The 21,740-nt window shown below is 29.4% G+C and overlaps 1 protein-coding gene and 1 non-coding gene across 3 annotated transcripts in view; both read right to left on the reverse strand.

Moving 5' to 3' along the window:
* The window catches only part of LOC108563469 (dentin sialophosphoprotein), a 65,597-nt gene extending 44,297 nt beyond the window's left edge, over window positions 1-21,300 (reverse strand). Inside the window, exons 1-2 of one of the 2 annotated variants that reach the window (XM_017922150.1) lie at window positions 21,184-21,300; window positions 18,808-18,833 (exon numbers count right to left, since the gene is read on the reverse strand). In XM_017922150.1, the coding sequence (XP_017777639.1) occupies window positions 18,808-18,833; window positions 21,184-21,220 (63 nt within the window). In that variant the 5' untranslated portion in view covers window positions 21,221-21,300. Of the gene's footprint in view, window positions 1-4,757; window positions 4,782-18,807; window positions 18,834-21,183 lie in introns of those variants that run through there. The other variant, XM_017922151.1, reaches the window with a different exon arrangement.
* Window positions 7,109-7,192, reverse strand: Trnal-cag. Its single transcript has one exon. It is a non-coding gene; the product is annotated as a tRNA-Leu (tRNA).
* Window positions 21,301-21,740: the final 440 nt, after the last annotated feature.

Raw genomic sequence — 21,740 nt, forward strand, 5'->3', positions numbered from 1 at the left:
ACGTTTTCAAGACATATGATACAAAATAACAAATTTCTTCTAGTTTACGAACACGACTTAATAAGATTCGGTATTGCGAGATCATTTTAATATAAAATGTTTTTCTCTGTAACTCAGAAGCAAAATAAACACCTGTGATACATTTTACAGATGACAAAATACTGCGACCATGAAATTATAACTTATTCTCATGTACATTTTTCATATGACGAAATACACCTTTGAAATGTTTAAAGTTTAATTTTGTTTTGAAGATTCAGAATAGTGTTCCAGTTTATTAAAAGCTTTTACTTCTTTAAATATTGAAAAATGAAAGTTCAAATTGCTTAAAATTTACTTTTTATTAATTAAACAAAAGGAAGATGAGTTATTTCTTGCTCTTTATACGGTTTTTAAATTCCTCGATTAGTCCTGTTTCAAACACTGCGCGATATTGACGGATCCAAATACCGCACTGTACGAGGTATTGCTGTAACGAAGTTTGACAACTGTTAAGAACAAATTACAAATATTCAATATACAATTCATAGTTTTCAATTTCTTATACTTTACTTAAATTATTTTAATAAAAGGATAATATTTATTGAATTAATTAATTAAGTCTTCAATAAATTGCAATTTATTCAATATAAAATGTATAGTTTTCAAAATATTTGTTTTGAATAAAGTCTAAAGATTCATCAAAAAAAAACATTGACAGGAAAATAGCTTCAATAAATCAAGGAAAAGAACAGGGTTAATGTTATTTTGATTTGATTTAAGTTACTTTAGTCAAAGAGAATACGAGGTTGGCGGTGTTCTTTTGACTATCGCAACAAGTTCAAATACAAATCCAGCGATCGTCCGAAGATATGGTCTGACCTCAAAAAAGAAAAGAACTCTCCACGTCCAAGGCGAGACTTAACTAATTTACGGAAATTCTCAAGAACCACAAAATGTGACCCAATAACCATCCAAACGTGTACTCCGAGTAATTTAAAATTTTAATTAGTAAAACATCACAGTTTAAAAACAATAATTCCTCAAAATAATCGTGTCCCGTTGACAGCAATTATTGTAGGTTTTTCTTGTTAATTGTGAAATGTTGACTATAATAACAAGTCAATTAATTTAAACAATTATCCGAACAATTTCAATGTTGAAACAGTGAAGATGTACGAGCGATTGTCGCGATTATTTATATCAACATCTCAGTCTAATGAATACCTTACAAAATAGGTAAATACAGTTATATGCAGACAATTAAAGACGATATACGAATTAAAAGTATTTGCATACAAAATATAATTAACATCCGTTACATGCAAATTTCGCAAAACTCTCAGACGTTGTTAGTCATTACTTTTCAATGCGATTTTTAAACTAATGTTTACAAAAAAAAAAAACTTTTTCCTTGCACATAAACTGTGCAGGGTTTGGTATAAAAATTACGTAACTTGATTTTATCTAGGAATCTGAATATGTTAAGGCTAAGAAACTAATAACCCGGAGACGCTAATTGATGGACGAGGAACGATTTTAATGGCGAGGGAAGAATAAATTAAAGAAAACTCGTTTGAGGAAGGCCAAAAAGTTTCAGATTTGATTCACTCGCATTGGATGAAATTACACACGGCGATGAGATGCAAGAATGTGCCAATAATTTTCAGTGCGGTTATAAATTATGGGTTTGGATTCGAATTCTAAGACTTTCCCATACAATTTCGCGTGGAAAGTGAATCTATTCGCGTTTCAGAACTACAGATTAACAACAACAAAACTAAATAAGTTGCGTAATCGTCCTTGCACTTCTCTCATTGAAAAAAAAAACGGAATCACTAATTGAGGATGCGCTCAAAATAATGAAAACAGCGAATTAACAACAATGAAATATCAACAGAAGCGACTGTTAATTTATTGATTCAGTTGCATGGAAAATAAATGTTGTGTCATAAATAAATCATGGACAATTAAGCTCTCTAATAGTCCTCAGAGGTTATGCTCGAGCCTTCTTCTCTTTATTTTTTGTTGTTTGTTTTCTATCTCGATGCGTTTTCATTGAAACAGAATTTCATAGACGGAACTTGGACATAATTTATATAAATTATGGATGGCAATGGGAGAAATTTTCCTCACGTGCATTTCCTTCGGAATATATCTATAAATTCATTCTTTTATCACGGGAATTGTATTTATGTATTGGAAAGTACGGCCGAGGGGAATTGGAATAGTGGAACATCAATTATAAGTTAATTGAACGCTTGCGCAACTCCTTTTATCTCGATCACCACTATATATATATTTTTTTACACACATGTTACAAGATCTTCGGCTAAAAGTCTCTGATGTTGATGATTCATTGGATTTACTTGATCTCTGAATCATTGTCTTTGAAATTTGCATTCAATTTGCAAGATATTTCAATAATAACATTTTTTTTTATTATAAATATCTCAAGAAACAAGTTATTATTCAATATTATTTATATACTTTTAATTTACTTAAACGGAAACAAAGTTTTTTTATTTATAATTAAATAATATATGTAATTTTGTTAACTTTCGCTCTTTCATTTCCATGTGTTTTAATCCAATGTAGTGTATACACAGCTGAATACCTCGCATAGTACGGGTAATCGGTTCTGCTAATATCCCGGTATCTTTTTGAAACCGCACTAATCAGGGACTTTAAATCTCAACAAAAATAGACATAGACATAAAAAGAAATAAAAACGGTAAATTAACAAAAACTAAAATTGTTAAACCAATTCTGTGTACTAATTTTTTACATTTTATTTTGCTCATTTCATATCGGGTTTCTATTGAAATATTGAAACCAAACTATAGCAAATCCGGACTGATCGAAGCAGCACAATACGAGACATTACTATAAGCATATTCATAAAGAAATCTTAAGATTTTGAGCAAATACATTATTTTATTATTATACTAACATTGCCTTGTTTTATGAGTTTCTCTTCCAATTATATACTTTAGTTACACTTGCCTTCAATGTCAAAGACCGAAAGCTCTATTTTTAAGTTAATATCCATCATGTGTGATGTGTTTATTATACACGAGGTAAAATATACACAGTTCCACACGTCTTATTTATTATTATATTTCAAAATTTATTAACTTTTTTCCATATTTTAATTAGCAGCATTAACTAAGAAATGTTCTATTAGTAAAAAAAAAGGTCAATGACCGAAATCTATCTATTTAAATTTCTTCATTTTATTTTTTTGAATATCACTCAATTTATTAAACTAAAACTTATTCAAGAAAATCACACCTTTAACCACATTTTTTTACATTATTAATTATTTTTATGTGAAAATGTGGAAACTTTGACGTTATCATCTAAGACTCGTGGTTTTGTTAAGATGAATTGTAAATATTTGTTTCCAAATTAAAATATTACCAAAATACTTGGAATAATTACTATAACTGCCACCAAAGAACGCGCATAAAGCAGATTCTTAAAATTCTTTTAAACAACGGTATTTTTAAGACCTGAATCTTATGAAAAAAATCTTTATTTATTGGGTTGTTACATAAGTCAGTTCATTTTTTAAACCTTTTATTAAAAAAAAATGCATTATAAAAAAATGGTATTTATGATGAAATATATTGTCCATTATTTTGTATCACTCTGGTCCAACTTTGTAATTTATGTTAAATAACAATGTGAAATAGAAACAAGCATTTTCGTACATTCTAGTTTTATTGTTTTGCAAAGGACAAAGGACTTTACATGCACTTGTAAATTAGCAAACGCACAAATAATATGTAAATTCACTTTCTTGTTCGACGACGTTAGGATTTGAAAAATTGTTTTAAGCAACAAATGCGACGACACGGTGAAACGACCTAGAAATTGGCTGTTTGTTCTTACATAGTAAGCAAACTTGTTTCGCCTGTAAACAACTTGTATAGTTGGAATAGGATATGTATGTATACATATTTTTTTTGGCCATGACCACGCACTGCCCAAAGCAGGTGAATGCTCAAAATAAAGTGTTTTTCTTTTGCACCAGCAGCAAAGATTTTTTTTCTACATACTAAGCTTCATTAATTAACCTGTGATGTTTCCGAGGTTACTCATGTTCTATAAATAGAATAAAGCGGAGAAGTTCAAAGATCAATGGATAATTAATTTTACATGAAATCATTTTTTTTTATTATTATTTTTTGCAGGATTTAAAATTAATTAATGCTTACGTAAATCCCAATAAAACTTCGTCCTTCTTATCAACATAAAAAGTACTAAAATTAAGCAATTTTCACACAATAATACTTGGCCAATGGAGATAATTTATGGAACTAACAATTATTATATTATACATTAACGCAATATATGATGGATCTTGTAATTTATGGTCACTTTAGACAATAATTTTCAAAGAGAAAAAAATGTAAATGTAGTAAAAATCCAACAATTATACTTTATAAATACAAAATACAAATACAAAAAAAGTACATTATATTACATACATTTTTTAATTGTAAATCATTGAGAAAACAATGAGTCAAATGTTTAAAATTATATAATCTAAGAGTAAATTATTAGTCAATCTTTGAAATTAGAATGTTTTATTTCCAACTTTTTTTGTCAGAAATTACTTAAATAATTCTCTAATTAACTTACTTAATTATATAATCAATTAAAGGATGAAAAGTGTAAAATTTCTCTTATGATTAATTGTTATTTATTCAGAAGATGTTTGTATGAAAATTATTAATGGTTTAAATTCATTGAATCCAAATTAATCTTACCCAAGTTTCTTGCTGGAGATTGTTACGAACGTAGTTGACGTCTTAATTCAACAAAGGCATTGATTCAAATGACATCGTTTGTATTATATGACAGGAATGCGGTGGGTAAAAGGTTACCGTTTGGTATTTTATTTACTTTTCATAATGCGAAATAAAAAATAAATAAAGAAAGAGGTTTTATTGTACCGGCACAGAAGAAACAGGCGTTACGCCACTTCGACGAAAACAATTCAATCACATGCTAAAAGCGTTTTATCGGATCCTGAGTTTTCGCATTAATATTCATTTATGAGCGCTGTTACATAATTGGATAATTGCGTTCGCGTTTTTATTTATAAAGTGAAGTATATCATAGGAATGTGTGATTTCATTGTTTCCAGACGCAGATACGATCGTAAATAATATAAATATGTTTTGTTAATTAGTGCGTGGTCGGAGGAAAGTATATGAATAAAAAATATTATTATGTATAAATAATAAAGGAGACTGCAGGTTCGCGCGGATTGTATAATGGAAATGGTCGTGCGTTTTTAGATCTATTTTATGTATAAATATATAATTTATAACGAGCTGTAATTCATGCTCGTTACACCGAAACTGTTTATTTTGTATGCAGCTAAAATGCAATCAATGCTCGCTTAATAACTCAATTACAGAGGTGCTATTATATGCCTCGCGAATGGGATTAACTTGAATGAAACTTACACAAAGTGCACGTTCGATTCACTATTTTCAAACAGTTTCACTTCTCCTCACTTACGTAAAGATCCCATTATAAACTACAAATGCTGTTCCGAGTTTGTAGTTACTCCTCGTTTTGTTTTCTTCTTCTTTATATACCATCATTATTAAATCAAACTTTTCGTAGAAACCTGTGAAATAATTTTGCAGAGACAATTGTAACTTTCTTCCATCGTGTTTTACTTTCGAACGCGTTTGACTAGAGAGGAGAGAGAACGCATAGAGCGTACAAAAACCAAATAAAAAAAATAATGTGTAATATAAAATAATACATGGCATCTCTGCATGCGAGTGTTTAATTGTTCTTAAAGTTCGTACAGTATTCGTAACAATTGTGTGTTTCTTCGCACATAAATCAAACGGGCTGAAACAATGACGCGCGGAGAAAGAATGGATGCTAATTAATTGTAGAAATTGCTTTAATTACGTTTATGTAAGTAAGCGAATTGGTGTAACTTTATTTCATCAAAATTGTATTTTTTTTTTTGAGAAAAAGTAAAAGTTTCTTCATGAAAGTTGCGCAAATACTTCGTACGGTATTTTTTTTTCTTTTTGTATAATATTTAATAAATAAAACATCTAGCTTTGTGAAAACAACACACATATTATTAAGCAATATCAACAATTGTAGAAATAACCAAGTTCATTTACTTTCAATAAATCCAGTAAAAAAACCTTTATTCTTACTATATCATTGAATTCTCAAACAATAATATTTGGATCAGAGGTCGGCATTTTAAACCAGAGCCGCACTTTGTCCTCAATAGAGCCGCATGTGGCTCCGGATTCCAGAGTTGGATTTTTTAAATAATACCAATCTTATAAATTAAAATATTAGAAAATTATATTTTTGTCAATTTGTAATTAAAAAAAATATTAGCAAGAAACGAGTTCACTTAAAGCATGATCAAAAACAGTTATTCACACGTCTCTATTTAAGCTGTAATTGAGGCGTATTGAAGTTATCCATTAGCATTACTTAACGACTAAGTAAAGAAAATATTGAGTACTCACAGTTTCACGGATTTCAGAAAGTAACTTTTGTTTAAATAAGTAATCAGACTTACAGAAGATTCAGTCCATTCCCATGGACATTAGAGCTTTGTATTACTTCTTACTTATTTATACAAATATCATACAAATAAAAGTTTTATTCAGAAATTATAGATTATTTAGTTTTAATTAATTACAAACCTATTATACTTGATAAATCCAAAATTATGAAACACACACACACAAACTTTTCAAACAAAAAGTAGACACATGTTTTCAAAAAAAACAAGGCAAACGAACGAATGTAAAATTTGCTGTCGTTGTTAAACATAGTTCATACACAACACAAATTGCGTCACGGAAATTTCATACCTGTAAATGACCAAATGTACAAATAATGAGAGACGACGTTAATTACCTTCGTAAGCGAGTCGCACACGTATTTACTCCTACTCAAGCTTACCAATTTATTTATTTTTTTAAAGTAATGTCTGCGCAATAAAGTTTTTAATGAACGCAATATTGGAAGAATATAGTCCGTGTGTGTGTAAAAAGCACACTTTACATATCGATATAACAGTCAAATAATTTCTGAACGCGAGTAAAAAAAAAGTTATTGTCAGAAGTGGGATTCGAACCCACGCCCACAGAAGTGGACTGCGACCTGAACGCAGCGCCTTAGACCACTCGGCCATCCTGACGTGTTTATAATGATAAGCAACAACCACATGCCAAGGTCGTGTACTTTTCAGTTTTATTATTTATATTTATTACTAATTAAACAATTGTATAAAAAATATTTTTCAAATAAGTCATAATTAATACGGCAAAACTACCAAAGTTAGATTCAAAACTACTTGCACTTCCTAAAATATTGTCAAGTACTCGTACAAGTTGTCATGTATTTGACAAGTATTGCGTAATTTACATCTAAGTAGTATTTAAGTTAACTATTATTGAATTATTATTATTAAAAGAATGAAGTTATTATTTTTTTGTTATCTATATTTTTTATTAAATTTTATTATTTATATTAAATTTATCGTTTCAAATAATTAAATGTTATAATAAATCGTCAATTATCTGTGATTACGGATTTATAAATTAGAATAACTTTATGCTTGAACACGATTTTTGTTAAAGCTATAATTAGCATTAACATAAAAAGGGTACGTCGGCGCGTATTTTTCTTTTTTGGCCTTGAACACGTTTAACCTTGGACATAAAAATTGAATGCCTAAGGGTATAAGAGACCCTTCACATTGTATGCACCCCACTTTCAAGCTTCCCCCAAGATAATAATAATAATACATTTTTCTTTTCTAAACTACAATATAAAATTCATCTCTATTTTCATGCACCGTTATATAATACCTAAACCAAAATAATAACAATAATAAAGGTATTGTTGCGCATACGAATAATTATTTAAAACATACAAGAAACATCAAACAAACAACTTTTTTTTAAGAACAAGAAGAAGAAAACTTTAATAAACCTGCAATTAACGGAAGATGCTAGGAAAAGAGACGCTACAAGAAATAACAGTGTATTTGTCGTTTACGTAATTTCTTTTTCGCGGAAGTAAAGTGTGTTTTTTGAAAAATAATAAACACGAAAATGTTTCCTTTGCGCATTTCCCTTTAGACGTAGAGAAGAAATGTTCATTGTAAAGGAAATCTAATTTATTTTATATAAAATGTAATATTTAGATTTAATACATTTATTTATGCGAAAACGTAGTTTTTCTTTTTGTTTGATTATAAAATAATGTTTTTACTTTTAGATATAATTACTATAGTGAAAGTGAAACTAAATGTTAGCATAATAATATATTTATATAAATACATTGTCACTTTTACATATTATTTTCTATAATAATTATATATTTATTAATTTCGAGAAAAAAATATATTTCATTTATTATGTGTAATATAACTGTTGACATGCACAGTGGTTATTTTTTATAATTGATAATATTCAAATTAGCAAAAATATTTACTCTGTACATTTATTTTGATTAAATTAAATTTCTTATAAATTGGTTTAATTAAAAAAAATGGTTTCAAACAATGGTTAATTTTAAATAAGTATTTGATGTAAAAAAAATATGTAAAAATGCATATAATTTAATAGATTTCACGCTAGTTAGAATGTGAAAATCGTAGCTAATTTAATAAAAATATGATTAGTCAATTATACCATTCAGTTAACATTTATAATAAATCTTTTTTTTTGGGTATAAAATGTACAGTTAATTGAAAAGTAAAATTAATTACTGATTACATAAATACATTATGTTTTTATACAGAATTTTCTTTGGTACGGTTGAGTTGCTTTAAATTGATTGAATATTTCATATATGAAGTAAACGTATTATACAATCTTGGAGCCGTTTAATTATTTGTATTGGAAGCAAAATGTACGGTTATATTAACTGCTTCTGAATTAATTACGTTGTTAAAATATAGGAATAATGAGTGGACGTTAAATATAACAAAATGTTTCCTGTCTGCAAGTGTTCTGAGGCCATTCTCTTTCTGGAATTATCGACATCTGTTCGATTTGATGTAATGTAATTATCATCTACAGACTCTATATAAAACAACATTTTGTCACCGTTTAGCGAGTTGGATGATAATCCGAATCACCTGATTGAAGAACATCCAAAAATATCCGTTTCTTAAACGAAATTGATACCGTGCAGAAGAAAGTGTGTACATCTTAGCAGGAAAGTAATAATTGTCTCTTATTTAATACACACGACGGTTGAAATCGGAGGCGTGTATGGAGCGACACGGGAAGGACGAGGGAGGACGAGCCGTCATTAAAAGTCGGCCGTAATTATAACAAGCAAGAAACTTCATGGGAAATAACTTCGAGCTGCATGGAGGAACGGATTAATGTAGATGGGGTTTTTAATTTATTTTCGTTGTTCCTCTCTTATTTTTTTTTTCGTTTCGTTCCTTTCTGCAGTTTACAGACAATAGCCAAACTACTTATAAAAGTAAACTAGTTACTGCAGTCGTTAATAAATACTGTATCCGAGCATCTGCATTATAAAATTTACAGCCGGGGTGTTGGCAACTAGTAATGAATGCAAACGGCCTTAGGTGAAGCATCAAGGTTGACAACCTACAAAACTTGCCTTTTATAATCCTCCTCGACGTATAAACAACCGCCATCTACACACGCGGCTATACCATAATAGTTCGCAACTATTTGCAAAACATCAAATAGAAAGATTATTGCAAGAATCCGAAACCGCGGTTTCACTGTGAAATTAATTGCGAGACGTTTTTTTAGTTTTATGCATGTACACCTTATTTATTTATTTCGCTAATTTGACTTTCGAAACTAACGACCTCAACGCTTCAGAAGTTCGCGCACCACTAGCAGTTATACACAACAACAAGAGAGCACACACACACACAAATAAAAAAAAGTACTCGCCGCCGAGTGTATTTGTATGTGCATAATATAGCTCAGTTTTGTTTGTCCATTGTTTCACTTATCTCAAAATGTTCACAATGGGTTCAGAGGAACGCTGCAATACTTTATTGCATAACAGCAATTCGCCGGTTTAATGCCTCGCTGTAAGAGGAAGACTGGAGTACATCCGCTCCAAAAAGAGAACATTCGCATAAGAACGGAGATTCAATTCCTATTACAATTTTTTTCACCGAAAACACATATCCTATTTGTAATTGAATGTAATATTTGTTTTCAATGTCGAATTGAATGATTCATACTTTATTCTATTTCATCTATGTCCATAGTATTCGAATATCAAATCACAAGTACCACAACAATTTCATATAACTGACTACATTAGTATTCCTGACTGTCTTTTATGTCTTATGTTTTTATACAATGTGGATAAACATTATGAGTTATGATGAGAAGATTTTATATTTTCTACGAGTTAATATGGAACTGATACAATGCAACCACCTACAAAAACCACTGATTCATCGAAATAATATTCGAGAATCTCGAAAAGATTAACTTAAATGTCAAGGATAAGAATACAAATTAGACAATTGGTGGATATGAAGAGGAGGAATAAAGTGCCAAATAGTTACGATTTGTAAGCCGTTATTATTTGTCAATATATTAAATTAACAATAGATTTGATTTTTACCCTTAAATAGATACACTTTATTAGTAAAGGCTTATCAAATCTATATAATAATGAATATTGCACAACTGAAAATTTCTTATATAAAATTTTAATTCTTATTTTTGTGCGATTCTATTTGAATTTATTACAATTTATTGATTAATATAAACTATGCTTCATTGCGTTTTCTAATTCTATCAATTTTATAATTACTACATTGTATATTTATTTCCTATATAAATCATACAAATATTTCACTTTTGCTATAAATGTTAATAGTTATTAGAATCATTGCATTAAATTGAAGTCATGATACAAATTAAATTATTATACTCCGTTACAGTTCTCAGAGAATACAATGTTAAAAAAAAAATCATAAAATACTTAAGAGTTACATTAGAAGATTTACCTTAAAAAATAGTTGGAGAAGAGCAAAATTCCTTTAAAATTATAGAGCACATTATTCACATTACAAATTGGTCTTGTTTCGTATTTTATATTAAAAATTTCGAAGAACTAAAACAAATTTATTATTCGAAATATAATGGATTTTTTTTGTATAAAGAATAACACATAATGAGGTTAAACAACTGGATATTCTATAAAGATGAAAACAGTCCAAATATAAAAATTATTATTATTATTTCCTGTTTCTAACAATACTTGTAGTGTTAATTAAATATTATTTATATATATGTTGGTTTTCCTCATATGATGAAGGAAATTAAGTAATTTAAGTTTTATCTAAATTAATTGGGCAATTAAAATAGCAAACAACATATTTTGTTTCTGAGCTTCTTATAAATGAGAAATGTACGTAAATGTGTCCAAAAATAGGCTTAGAACAAACTGAGATAAACGCTATTCCGAAATGTGTAAATTATGAACTCATGATTAAGATCTAGGTTAAATTTCGTATAAACAAGTGGTCCAGGTGGTCCTTGATTGAATAATTTATTTATATTTTCATTATTTATGAAGACCAAAAGCATACAAATGATGTTTAAAACGTGAAAAAATGTTTGTGAAGAAAAATGGTTTTACAATTTATTTTTGGCATTTGAGTAATGAAAATGTGTTTGCACGTCTATATATCAATGCGGTAACATTTAATAAGAAACTTTTACTTCTGCATCTGGGATATTTAATTTTTAAATTTTGAATCGAGGGAAACGTCGAGAGTTTGTATATATTTTTGTTGTTGTTCGGTTAAGGAAAAACTTGGATCGTGTACAGAGGACGCACCTCTTAGTTCGTTTTGCGCATCACGCTGATATTTTGTATATAATATAATATACACTGAGATTTATTGATAATTATAACGCAGAGTAATAAATAAAATGATCCTGCGATTTATGTGTGATCTATGGAGGAAAGGAAACTATTTGTAACGATGCTAATGCACAATGGCCGATTGGATTGTTGCACGCGTGATTTACTGTATGCACACGCTGCGATGATATATCAAACTATATATCGAGTATAGTTGGAGGAATTTTGGGAGCAGCTACCGGAGAAACTGTATATAAATCTTTCGCACAAGGTGAAGCAAGTGGAAAAAAAGTCTGTTAGGTAATGCGATCGTCGAGTAAATCAAGACCGCGTGTGACCTAGAACACTAACTAACTCGAAACAATGATATATACCTCTCAGCCAAATACTGAATCTGAATGCAAGAGTTATCTCGTGGCACTTAGTGTGGTGGTGCTGAAGCAATGTGATTCAGTGTCAGTGCCCTTCCGGCCCAGCCGATTCATTTGCATGCTACAGAGATAGTTACACTTCTTGGATGGTACCGATTAGAGGAGACGCGCGTTCCTTTTAATCTAAGCCGGCAAAAGCACACCGACATACACACAAACACATACGAATTATTATATAAATAGTTGAATGGTTGCCCAGCCAAAGGCCGGTCACATAACACATGTTTTAATTGATTGCAGATAACACGTTTACTCCAGCGACGAGCGAGGAACAAACGACGCGAAATCTATTGATCCCTTCGTTTGTTAAGTGTTAACTATATTTACTACCTCCGAGCGAGTGCCAACTTTATCTGCCAGATGCACAACCCATTCGTTTTTCTGAACAACCCAATAGACAACACTTTCCTGTTGAGAACATTCGCAGAGGTCTCCAGATAAGACATCAAATCATCATAATAAATACATTCGATATGTTCGCTATCTGTCTGCAGAGTGGCGATTAATCTCTTTCAACTGCACTACACAAAATGAACAAATAAAGCTTATTTGATATTACAAATACATCACTTCCTACAATAAAACTTTTTCTTATTCTAATATGATTCTAATAATTCTCAAGTTATCTAAAGTTTATCATTAAATTACCTTACTCGCACAGGCTTTCATATCATCGTTACTCGCATAGCGTCTGAGAAATTCCATCAAAACGTTATATAAATTAATTACTATTTATATAAATATTAATTAATATAAACTGATTTATATTATATTACATACAATGTCTGTATTTACAATTTATATTTGTAACTACAAATTGAACAGTTGGTATATGACCTTGCAACGTTTTGGCTGAAGTCCAATTAATTACTGAGGAATCCAGTTCGCTGCTTCATTACATTGACCAAAATTAAGATTGCGCTCGAACTTTCACCTAACTAATTTCAAAGAACTATTCTTTTTCAAATTAAAATTTTCATTTTATTATTCACACATGTTGAACTCAATACGTAAATCCGGGTATCACTTGATCAAATGTATAGAACTATTTCTAAATTTTAATCTTCAAATATGTAACAACTCAAATAAATGTTGAAATATCCAATATTTTGTTTTGATAATATGACAAGTAATAATTAATCAATATTTACATTTCTAATTATTTTCGAAACTAATCGAAACATTATAAATAGATTAAAGGAAAAAATAAAGATCTATCAAAGACTAACATTTTATATGAAGAAGAAAAAATATTTAAATTGCTTAAACAAATCTTATAAACTAAAATAAGTTTAAGAAAACCTTTAGATATTTTCGTCCATTAATGATTATTGAATAAATATTGTTTAATCTTTTAGTAGTAATAAAAACATTAATATTTATTCCAAAAACACAAATAAAAGTACGAAATATAGAATCATTGATCTATTTCCATTCGTTACTAAAACGTTAAAATTGTTATACATTTTAATAACTCGCATAGTGCCGTTATTTTTTATACATAAAAGATCGTTTTTATTGGTTTTAAGGTCCTCAATTAGTACGGTTTCAAGCAGTAATATTAGTGGCACTGATTACTCGCACTATGCGATGTACAATGTTATTGTTTTACAGTTTAAATACTTATATAGAATTTGTAAAATATTATTAAAATAATGAAAGATAGATGAGATGATGGACAAAGAGGTAAAGGTGAAAAAGAAAATGGGATGCGCAAGAGAGCCAATTATTGAGGTAAGCAGGTATAAGCCCTAATTAAAAAAGGTACACGTTTTCAGGGCGTTACCTTCATCTTTAAGGATGGTGTGGATAGAAACCGGCTAATGATTACAAGGTTTAGGTGTGGAAGTGAGGAAATGAATGGACAGGCAGAAGGAGTTATAACGTGTAAGTAAATAAAAAGAAAAAGATGAATGGGAACATTAACTGAAAGACTTTGCAAATAAATTCCATATCTAAGCGAATGTTTTATGCACGAGACGCGTTCAAAATCACGAATTTACTTAATCTTAATAGGTTAAAAGAAATGATTACAAAGTGGAAATATCGAAATAAACTTATGGATATATTAAGAAAGACGTGTGTACAAATAGAAATCCTCAATACAAAATATAAAGTTTCTCCGAACGAAAATTGTCGGACAGGTAAATACCCCTAAAGTGGTCGTACCGAGCGCAATCAGTGACAATTAAATAAAGAGAAAACTCGTTTACATTCTCTCTCGATACCTAGCAAATGACACCAAAGATTGGGAATCACGTTCAGATCTGGAAATTGCTCATCCCACTCAATCGAGTCGACGTATTTCACTTCGCTGAAGACGTTCGCCATTCAAAACGAAAACGAAATTGCGCGCATCTGATAAAAAAAAAGCAAAAGCAACTTCTTGCTAATATACTACAAGAAATGGTTTCGCATTGTTTGCACCCACACGAGATCAAACGGAATTCACAAATAGGGGAGCGGCTGACCAGTAGCTGGACTACCAATAAATAATCAAGAAAGATACTGGACGATTCATAATGAAAATTACGAATTCGTAAATGAACGTGGAAACTGCTGCTACTGCTCAATTGGAAAACCTAATCACAATTTACTTTCCACAATCATTAATGCCATATTTAGTAAAAACAGTCTGCTTGCATTTGGAATGATTTACACACGCTATTAGATTTAATGATGGACAGAGATTGTAGGAGAAAACCATGTGTCACATACACATATACACACTCACACATAAATATATATACATATACATACAGACAACACGAGCGCGCTCTTTGAATCCAGAAAAACCGTGGATGCAGGGCAACCCAAAGGTGATCCGTTTTAATTTGACGTTAATTAGGTTTAAAGACCACTGCCACAATTAAGGCGGCACTTACTGGAAAGATAACTGTAAACCGAGTCCATAAATTTTACATCCAAAGATTTTACTCTGTGGCCAATTGGACTAAAAAAACACACTCAGATATATTGAGACATGTATTTATATATTTATATGTGTAAAAGATCGAACATGTAAATGAAATAAAATAAATTAAATTCTAGATTGATCATTAATATCGACCTTTTACGGACTGATTTATATATATTATACATTCAAAAAGGCCGTTGCACTAAAATTAAATCCGGTTGTATGGAATGCACTGGGCTATTACATTACTTTTTCTTACAAGAAATGAATGTTACGTTTTTTTTTTACAAAATCACTTTATTTGCATACTCTTCTAAGCAAATAACAATAGAGCTGCATACTTTACTGTTTTTTTCCTATTTGAATTAAACTATGAACAATGGTACATCATACTTGCAAATTATATTTACAACTGCAGATAATGTTTGTTTAGACTTAATTTGTCTCCTTAGTTGTAATCTTTACATATCAAGAATAATTTATAGATTTACATTAAACTTAACTCAACTTTGTTACAATGTCTGAAATAATCTATCGACAAAACATTTTTTTATAGTCATTACCTCAAATTAATGCCATTAAAAATTAGTAAATAATCAAATATTTCATCCACATATTCTCATATAGAATTATTAAACTTTTCAGTTTATTATAGAAGATGTATTTTTTTTTATTGAAATTTAGTATCAAATAAGATTCATACTAAGACTTGATCCAATTAGACTTCAACTTGTTTAACAAAAACTTTATTATTGTAATCAATATCAAGTATACTAAATGGTGTCCCAAAAAGAACTGACATTTTAAATTTGCCACCATTTTTTTTGGAGATGTGGAAGACATGTGGTGTCAACAAGATGATGTAACATGTCAATCTGCCCTTGAAGCCTTTACTGCATAAATACAACATAAAATAAATGATCATGTTATGTCGAAAGTGATCTGACTTTACACTTAATTCTTTTGGATACTCTTAAGACTAGAATGTACATCAATAAACCGTAAACCACTGAGGACATCAAAGATGAAATTTAACACAAAATTCCCGAAATTTCCCAGCAGTTAGTCAAGGTGAAAATTTTATGAACATGTGCTGCGAAGACAGAGGCAGTCATTTGTCAAATGTTTTGTATCACACATAATCTCCATGCCTCTACTTTCTAATGAAGCAAAACTATTATCAATAATCAAATAAAAAATATGTTTAAATAAAATATTAAAATATCAGTTCATTTTGGGACACCCTGTAAAACTATTTGTATGCTTTGCTTTTGTAAATATAAATGATATAGAATTATATTAATTTAACAAATGTCAATAACTGAATTTGATATGCTAATTATAAAATTGAAGTGAAATCTAAGCCGATTAATTATGACTAAAAGTCAATCTCATTAAAAATAACAACGTTATGTAAAGTACGTAGTATATTTACATATTGTATTCTGATGATTTGCTTAAGGTAATTTCATAAGGAGGCGTTTAAGAACTTCCAGACAGGTGCACTAAACCGTAGGAGGATTACTCCGAAGGCCGCGTTATGCATCGAGGAATAAATTTCCCGCTTTTGGTAAATTATTTGGAAACGATATATCATTTGATTTAATTAGACCACGGATTACATATATACGTAACACGGATTGCATTAGAATGACCGATCATTTATTATATTTGACGTGATATATGCGAACATAATTTATTTCCGCGCAATGATCCATAAATATTTAAATATTGCACAACAATCGAATTATGCAACGTTTTCATAATTCACACGTCCTTTAAGCAAAAATTCTAAGGGAATTATAATAGAGAATAGATATTTCATTGTGGAAGCTATAAATAATTATAGACGCCCATGCGCTTGTTACCTGCCAATACTAAATATAAAAAAGCACACATGAAGAATGGATTATAAGCTGTTATTGTTTTTCAATTAACTCAAATTACGACATAAACAATATTGATTTAGAAAATGGTGAAAAATAAGAGAAAAAAAAAGAGGCGTAAAGGCGTAATGTATTCATTACCTTCAAATAAATGTGATCATTCCTAGTGTCGTCCGTTCTAAAAGTAAAAGTGATCCCACTCTCATTACGAACGTTATCAAAGAGAACGATTGAAGGAGCACGTGGTTATTTCGTTAATTAGTTGACATTAAATGGAAGCCTGCTTACCTCAGAGGTAGCAATTTTCTTTAATTACAATAATCTATTTGACTTCTGCATGTGCACTTCAACTTGAGAATATATAGAGAACAGCATGTGCGCCATCAGAGAGAGTATAGTAGATTTTTCGCGAAAGCGAAAGTGTGAGAAATAAGCGAAAATGAAGAGAAAAAACAAATCAAAATGAGAAAAAAAAAACGAATCATGTAGATCAACTATCGATTTGCAATTTAATATCGCAAATGGAGACGCGAATAGGAAATCGCTCTTATTATGTTGAAGAGTAATTGCCACATCTCTCTTCCTCGCATCGCATGCAGCGGGTGGAATAATGAAAAAAAAGCGCAAAACGTGAGTTCTGCAATTATTTCCCAATAAATCATCGCAATGATATGTCTTGAGAAGATTGGGGATAAGGTAGAAAAAAATCGCTAATAAGGATTGCCCTATTAAACATACAAAGCATGCAATAATAATCGTTTGGCAATAATCGATAAAGTCTCTCTAATTAATTTAATTATTTATCATTATCAAGTGGGAACCTTTTCGTTGTCGGCCTTCCACGAGGGAAAAACTCGTTGATGCGCTGATCTTCGTTCGAAGTCCATTAATTTTCTAACTTAATGTACGGACGTCGATGCATTCATTCATTTATTATGCAAGTTCACACGTGCGATTAAATCCACAAGTCATTACACGGATTTTAAGTAATGTTATTAGTTATTAAGATTTCTCCTCGAAAACAGTTTTATTGTAATTAATGAAGTGTAACAGAAAATTTCATTTGCTTTATTTCATTTACAAGTAAATTAACTTAATCCTGTGAAAAATATTATAAAAATTGAATATAAATTCGGATGAACAAATTATAGATGAACTTCAAGAATAGTTCTACATTTACTATGAAACGGGATTCTTACGCTTCAACTAGATTTACTAAGCAAAAACTAACTACGTCTTTTAAAGCTACATCTGGTATTCAAAAAACTAATGAAATTATGAAGAAAGCATATTGTGAAGTTTTTAAATTACACAAGAAATTGCAAATAACTAAAGAAATTACAATACGCATTTCTAAAGTTACATCTAAACCTAGATGAACTTTCAACTTTTTAAGTATAAAATAACTTATTAAAAAAATCATATTAAGAACAATTTCATTCCTTTCAGTTGAATCTACTGCAAAGGTAATTTTTCAAGAACAAACAAGGAAAAAAAAATCATAATAATCTAAAAATTTAAACTATTGATAACTTATATATCTTTTAAAATAATTAGGTTAAATTGAATTGATTTTAACTAATTAATTTCAGTTTTCAATTTGAATTTAAACAAAGTAGAAATTTTAATTTAATTAATAAATAAATAGTGAATATTTCTTACTAATAAACTTTTGTTAAATACTTACATTTGCAAATTCAAAATTCCAATAATCTGAAAAAAAAATAATACTAATTAATTTACAAATTACTCAACAATTTTAGGTCATAAATATAAATATAATTAAGTAATTTTATAAAAAAAAGCAAAGTAAATTAATGTTAAAAGCTATTGTTTTTAATAGATATTTAAAGTTGACATTAGAAAATGATGACTGCATTTGCGTGCACTGATTCTCATGTAACAGTTATGCAAGATGGGTTTCCCGAAGGTCGTAAGAGAAACAAATTGTTGTACACTCTTTAAATAAAAATTTTACTTAGTAAAATGTAGCAATATCCGTTATTTTGGCAATTTTTAGCTTCAATTGTAACATCTTGCTTTTGCTAAAGCACTTAACGAAAATTGAATATTTTTGATAGATATTTGGAAAGTTTGTTACATATGATAAATAATCATTACATTTTGAACTAATTTTATATACTTTAATATCAAAAATTATACAAAATACTGATCTTTGTGGATTAAATAAAATATGTAAATAAACCAGACAGAAGTCCACTCGTGTATGACAAGCTTCGTAGTATTAAATTGCATCCATATAACTTGTATATAATGTATATAAATATGTTTACAACCAGCCATACATGAGCGATTTTTCATCCAGATATTATCCTGGGAATTCAGTGTATACGATTACTCATCACATAACTGCGCTATATCTGATAAACACGTGTATTATATCAGTTACATTATATTCACAATAAGTTAACATTAAGTTTAAAGAAAATTAATTTTACGTAAAATAAAAAGTACAATAGATTATCTAGAATTTAATATTCATGTGAAAATAGTTAAGATCTTGAGTGAAAATAATAATGTTCTTCCTTATTGAGAATAATGTAATTTATCTTTTCATAGTTCATGCTTGAAAATAGTTGGCAATTAATAGTTATTCGATTGGACTATTGATCATGAAGCCTTATGATTATTATTTTACGTCTAATAACAGCTATTTCTCGTGAAGCCGATGCAAAGAATGTAATGAATGAAAATCAATCTGATAATGTTATACACACACTTAATTTATAACATATTGAATTTGCCGTAATTAATGATATACTGTATTTCCAGTAATAATAAATATCAATATAATTGCATATAATTACAAGACACTTCATGTTATTACGCCTTGCAGAAAAAACCGCTTCCACAAGCTTATCTCCTTTGCAAAATAAATCAATTCAACTATAGTTTATCATTGAAGTCATAGAGCGTTTATCCCAATGTAAATCAAATGGCATTTTGTCTTACTTCTTTTAAATTACAAATAATTGGAGAAAGTCTGCAACGTTGAATGCGTTAGGACCACCCGAGAGAGCTTCTTTGTTTTCGAGAGCAAGGCAAAACGTCGTCGACCCAATCAAATTGCAATAAATTAAATGGTGTGTGTAAGAGTGTTTATTTTTTTTTGGTCTGGAACGTGATTTAGAGTTTGTCTCGGCCAAAGAAATGCGGAGCGCGAAAATTTATTTACCGCCATTTAGATGTTATCGTGTCGCAGGTGGAACAACAAGTCTACGATTTGAATTTAGTCGGTTAATTGGCCTTTTATAGCGAAAGACATGCATAGATTTGTGATTGATTAATAGAGAGTAACAGTTTTGCGGTTATTTGACGTGACTGAATTTACACGATTACTTCAAGTTCGCAAATAAATTTGACATTCGCATTTCACACATCGTTAAAGAACGTTTCTAGGACCAAAATTTGTCCTTGCTTTTATCTCTTTCTATTCGCATTGCTAAAAGATAATCTACTTTTTTATCTTGTTGCTAAATAATAAAATTTAGAAATCTATAATAATTTCTATATTTATCTCAATTCCTCTAATATTTAATTAAAACTAATTACTCAATATATTTAAGAATTTTTTGTGTTCTTTTATAATGTATAAAATATATAAAAAAAAATTCCAATCAATATGAAATAGGTCGAAGTACAAATCTGTACTTGGTTGAATTATCTTTCGATAAAATCGCTATCATACATATAAATGCCAACATCTCATTGAATACCATAAAGTAACGATCTAGTAGGTAATATCTGTTAATATAAATATAATTAATCAGGAATCTTGATCAATAGAAAATTATAAATATTCTCGTAATTTAAATGTAATTTGATCAGTGTTGCCAATATTTTTGGGTATGTAAACAAGGAATTTTTCACTTGTTTTTCTAAATAATTTTATGTTGTATACATATGGAAGAGAGTCAACAAAGAAGGTTAAAGAAGGACGATATGTAAAAACTATTTTTAAAACATCTAATTATTGTTTTCTTTTAATAAATTATAATATAGTTAGTGCATATTGTAATAGTTTAATTAATTAAGAACTTACTTTTGAAACTGAGGAAGCTGGCTTTTTCGAATTTCATAATACTAGAAAAACGTAACGTATCATTAATAATTTGTTTTAAACTTGAGTTTGTTAACACATAAATGTAAGTAACCGATCTGGACACGGTGTGCGGTGTACTGAAGGAGATTTACTCAACTTCCTTGAGACTTCACGTGTCGAAAACGATATGTAAAGTAGTTGCGTCCGTCCCATTGGTACGCAACGAATCAAAACGAGTCAGTGGATCAAAACAAACAAACTAACCACGTTCAAAAACTAAAACTTTAATTAAAGTTGTTTGCGTTAACTTCGAGTAGGATAATTATCTGAAAGTCCGACGGTCGTAGAGCAAAAAAATCACCAGAAATGGCGTCAATTAAATGGGGATAATAATAAATTTGTATAAAATATAATTGAAAATTGATTGTTAAATCAGTGCTTCTTCCTACTGCGAATATTTAATTACAGTAATCGTCTCCTTGCGCTATTATAAATCGATTTAATTGATTATTGCAATTAAAATCCGTTTGAGCGAAGAAGGAAATTGAAATGGTGAA

Source organism: Nicrophorus vespilloides, unplaced genomic scaffold (assembly GCF_001412225.1).
Source record: "Nicrophorus vespilloides isolate i.1.1-1 unplaced genomic scaffold, Nicve_v1.0, whole genome shotgun sequence".
In the NCBI taxonomy this organism is placed as follows: domain Eukaryota; kingdom Metazoa; phylum Arthropoda; class Insecta; order Coleoptera; family Silphidae; genus Nicrophorus; species Nicrophorus vespilloides.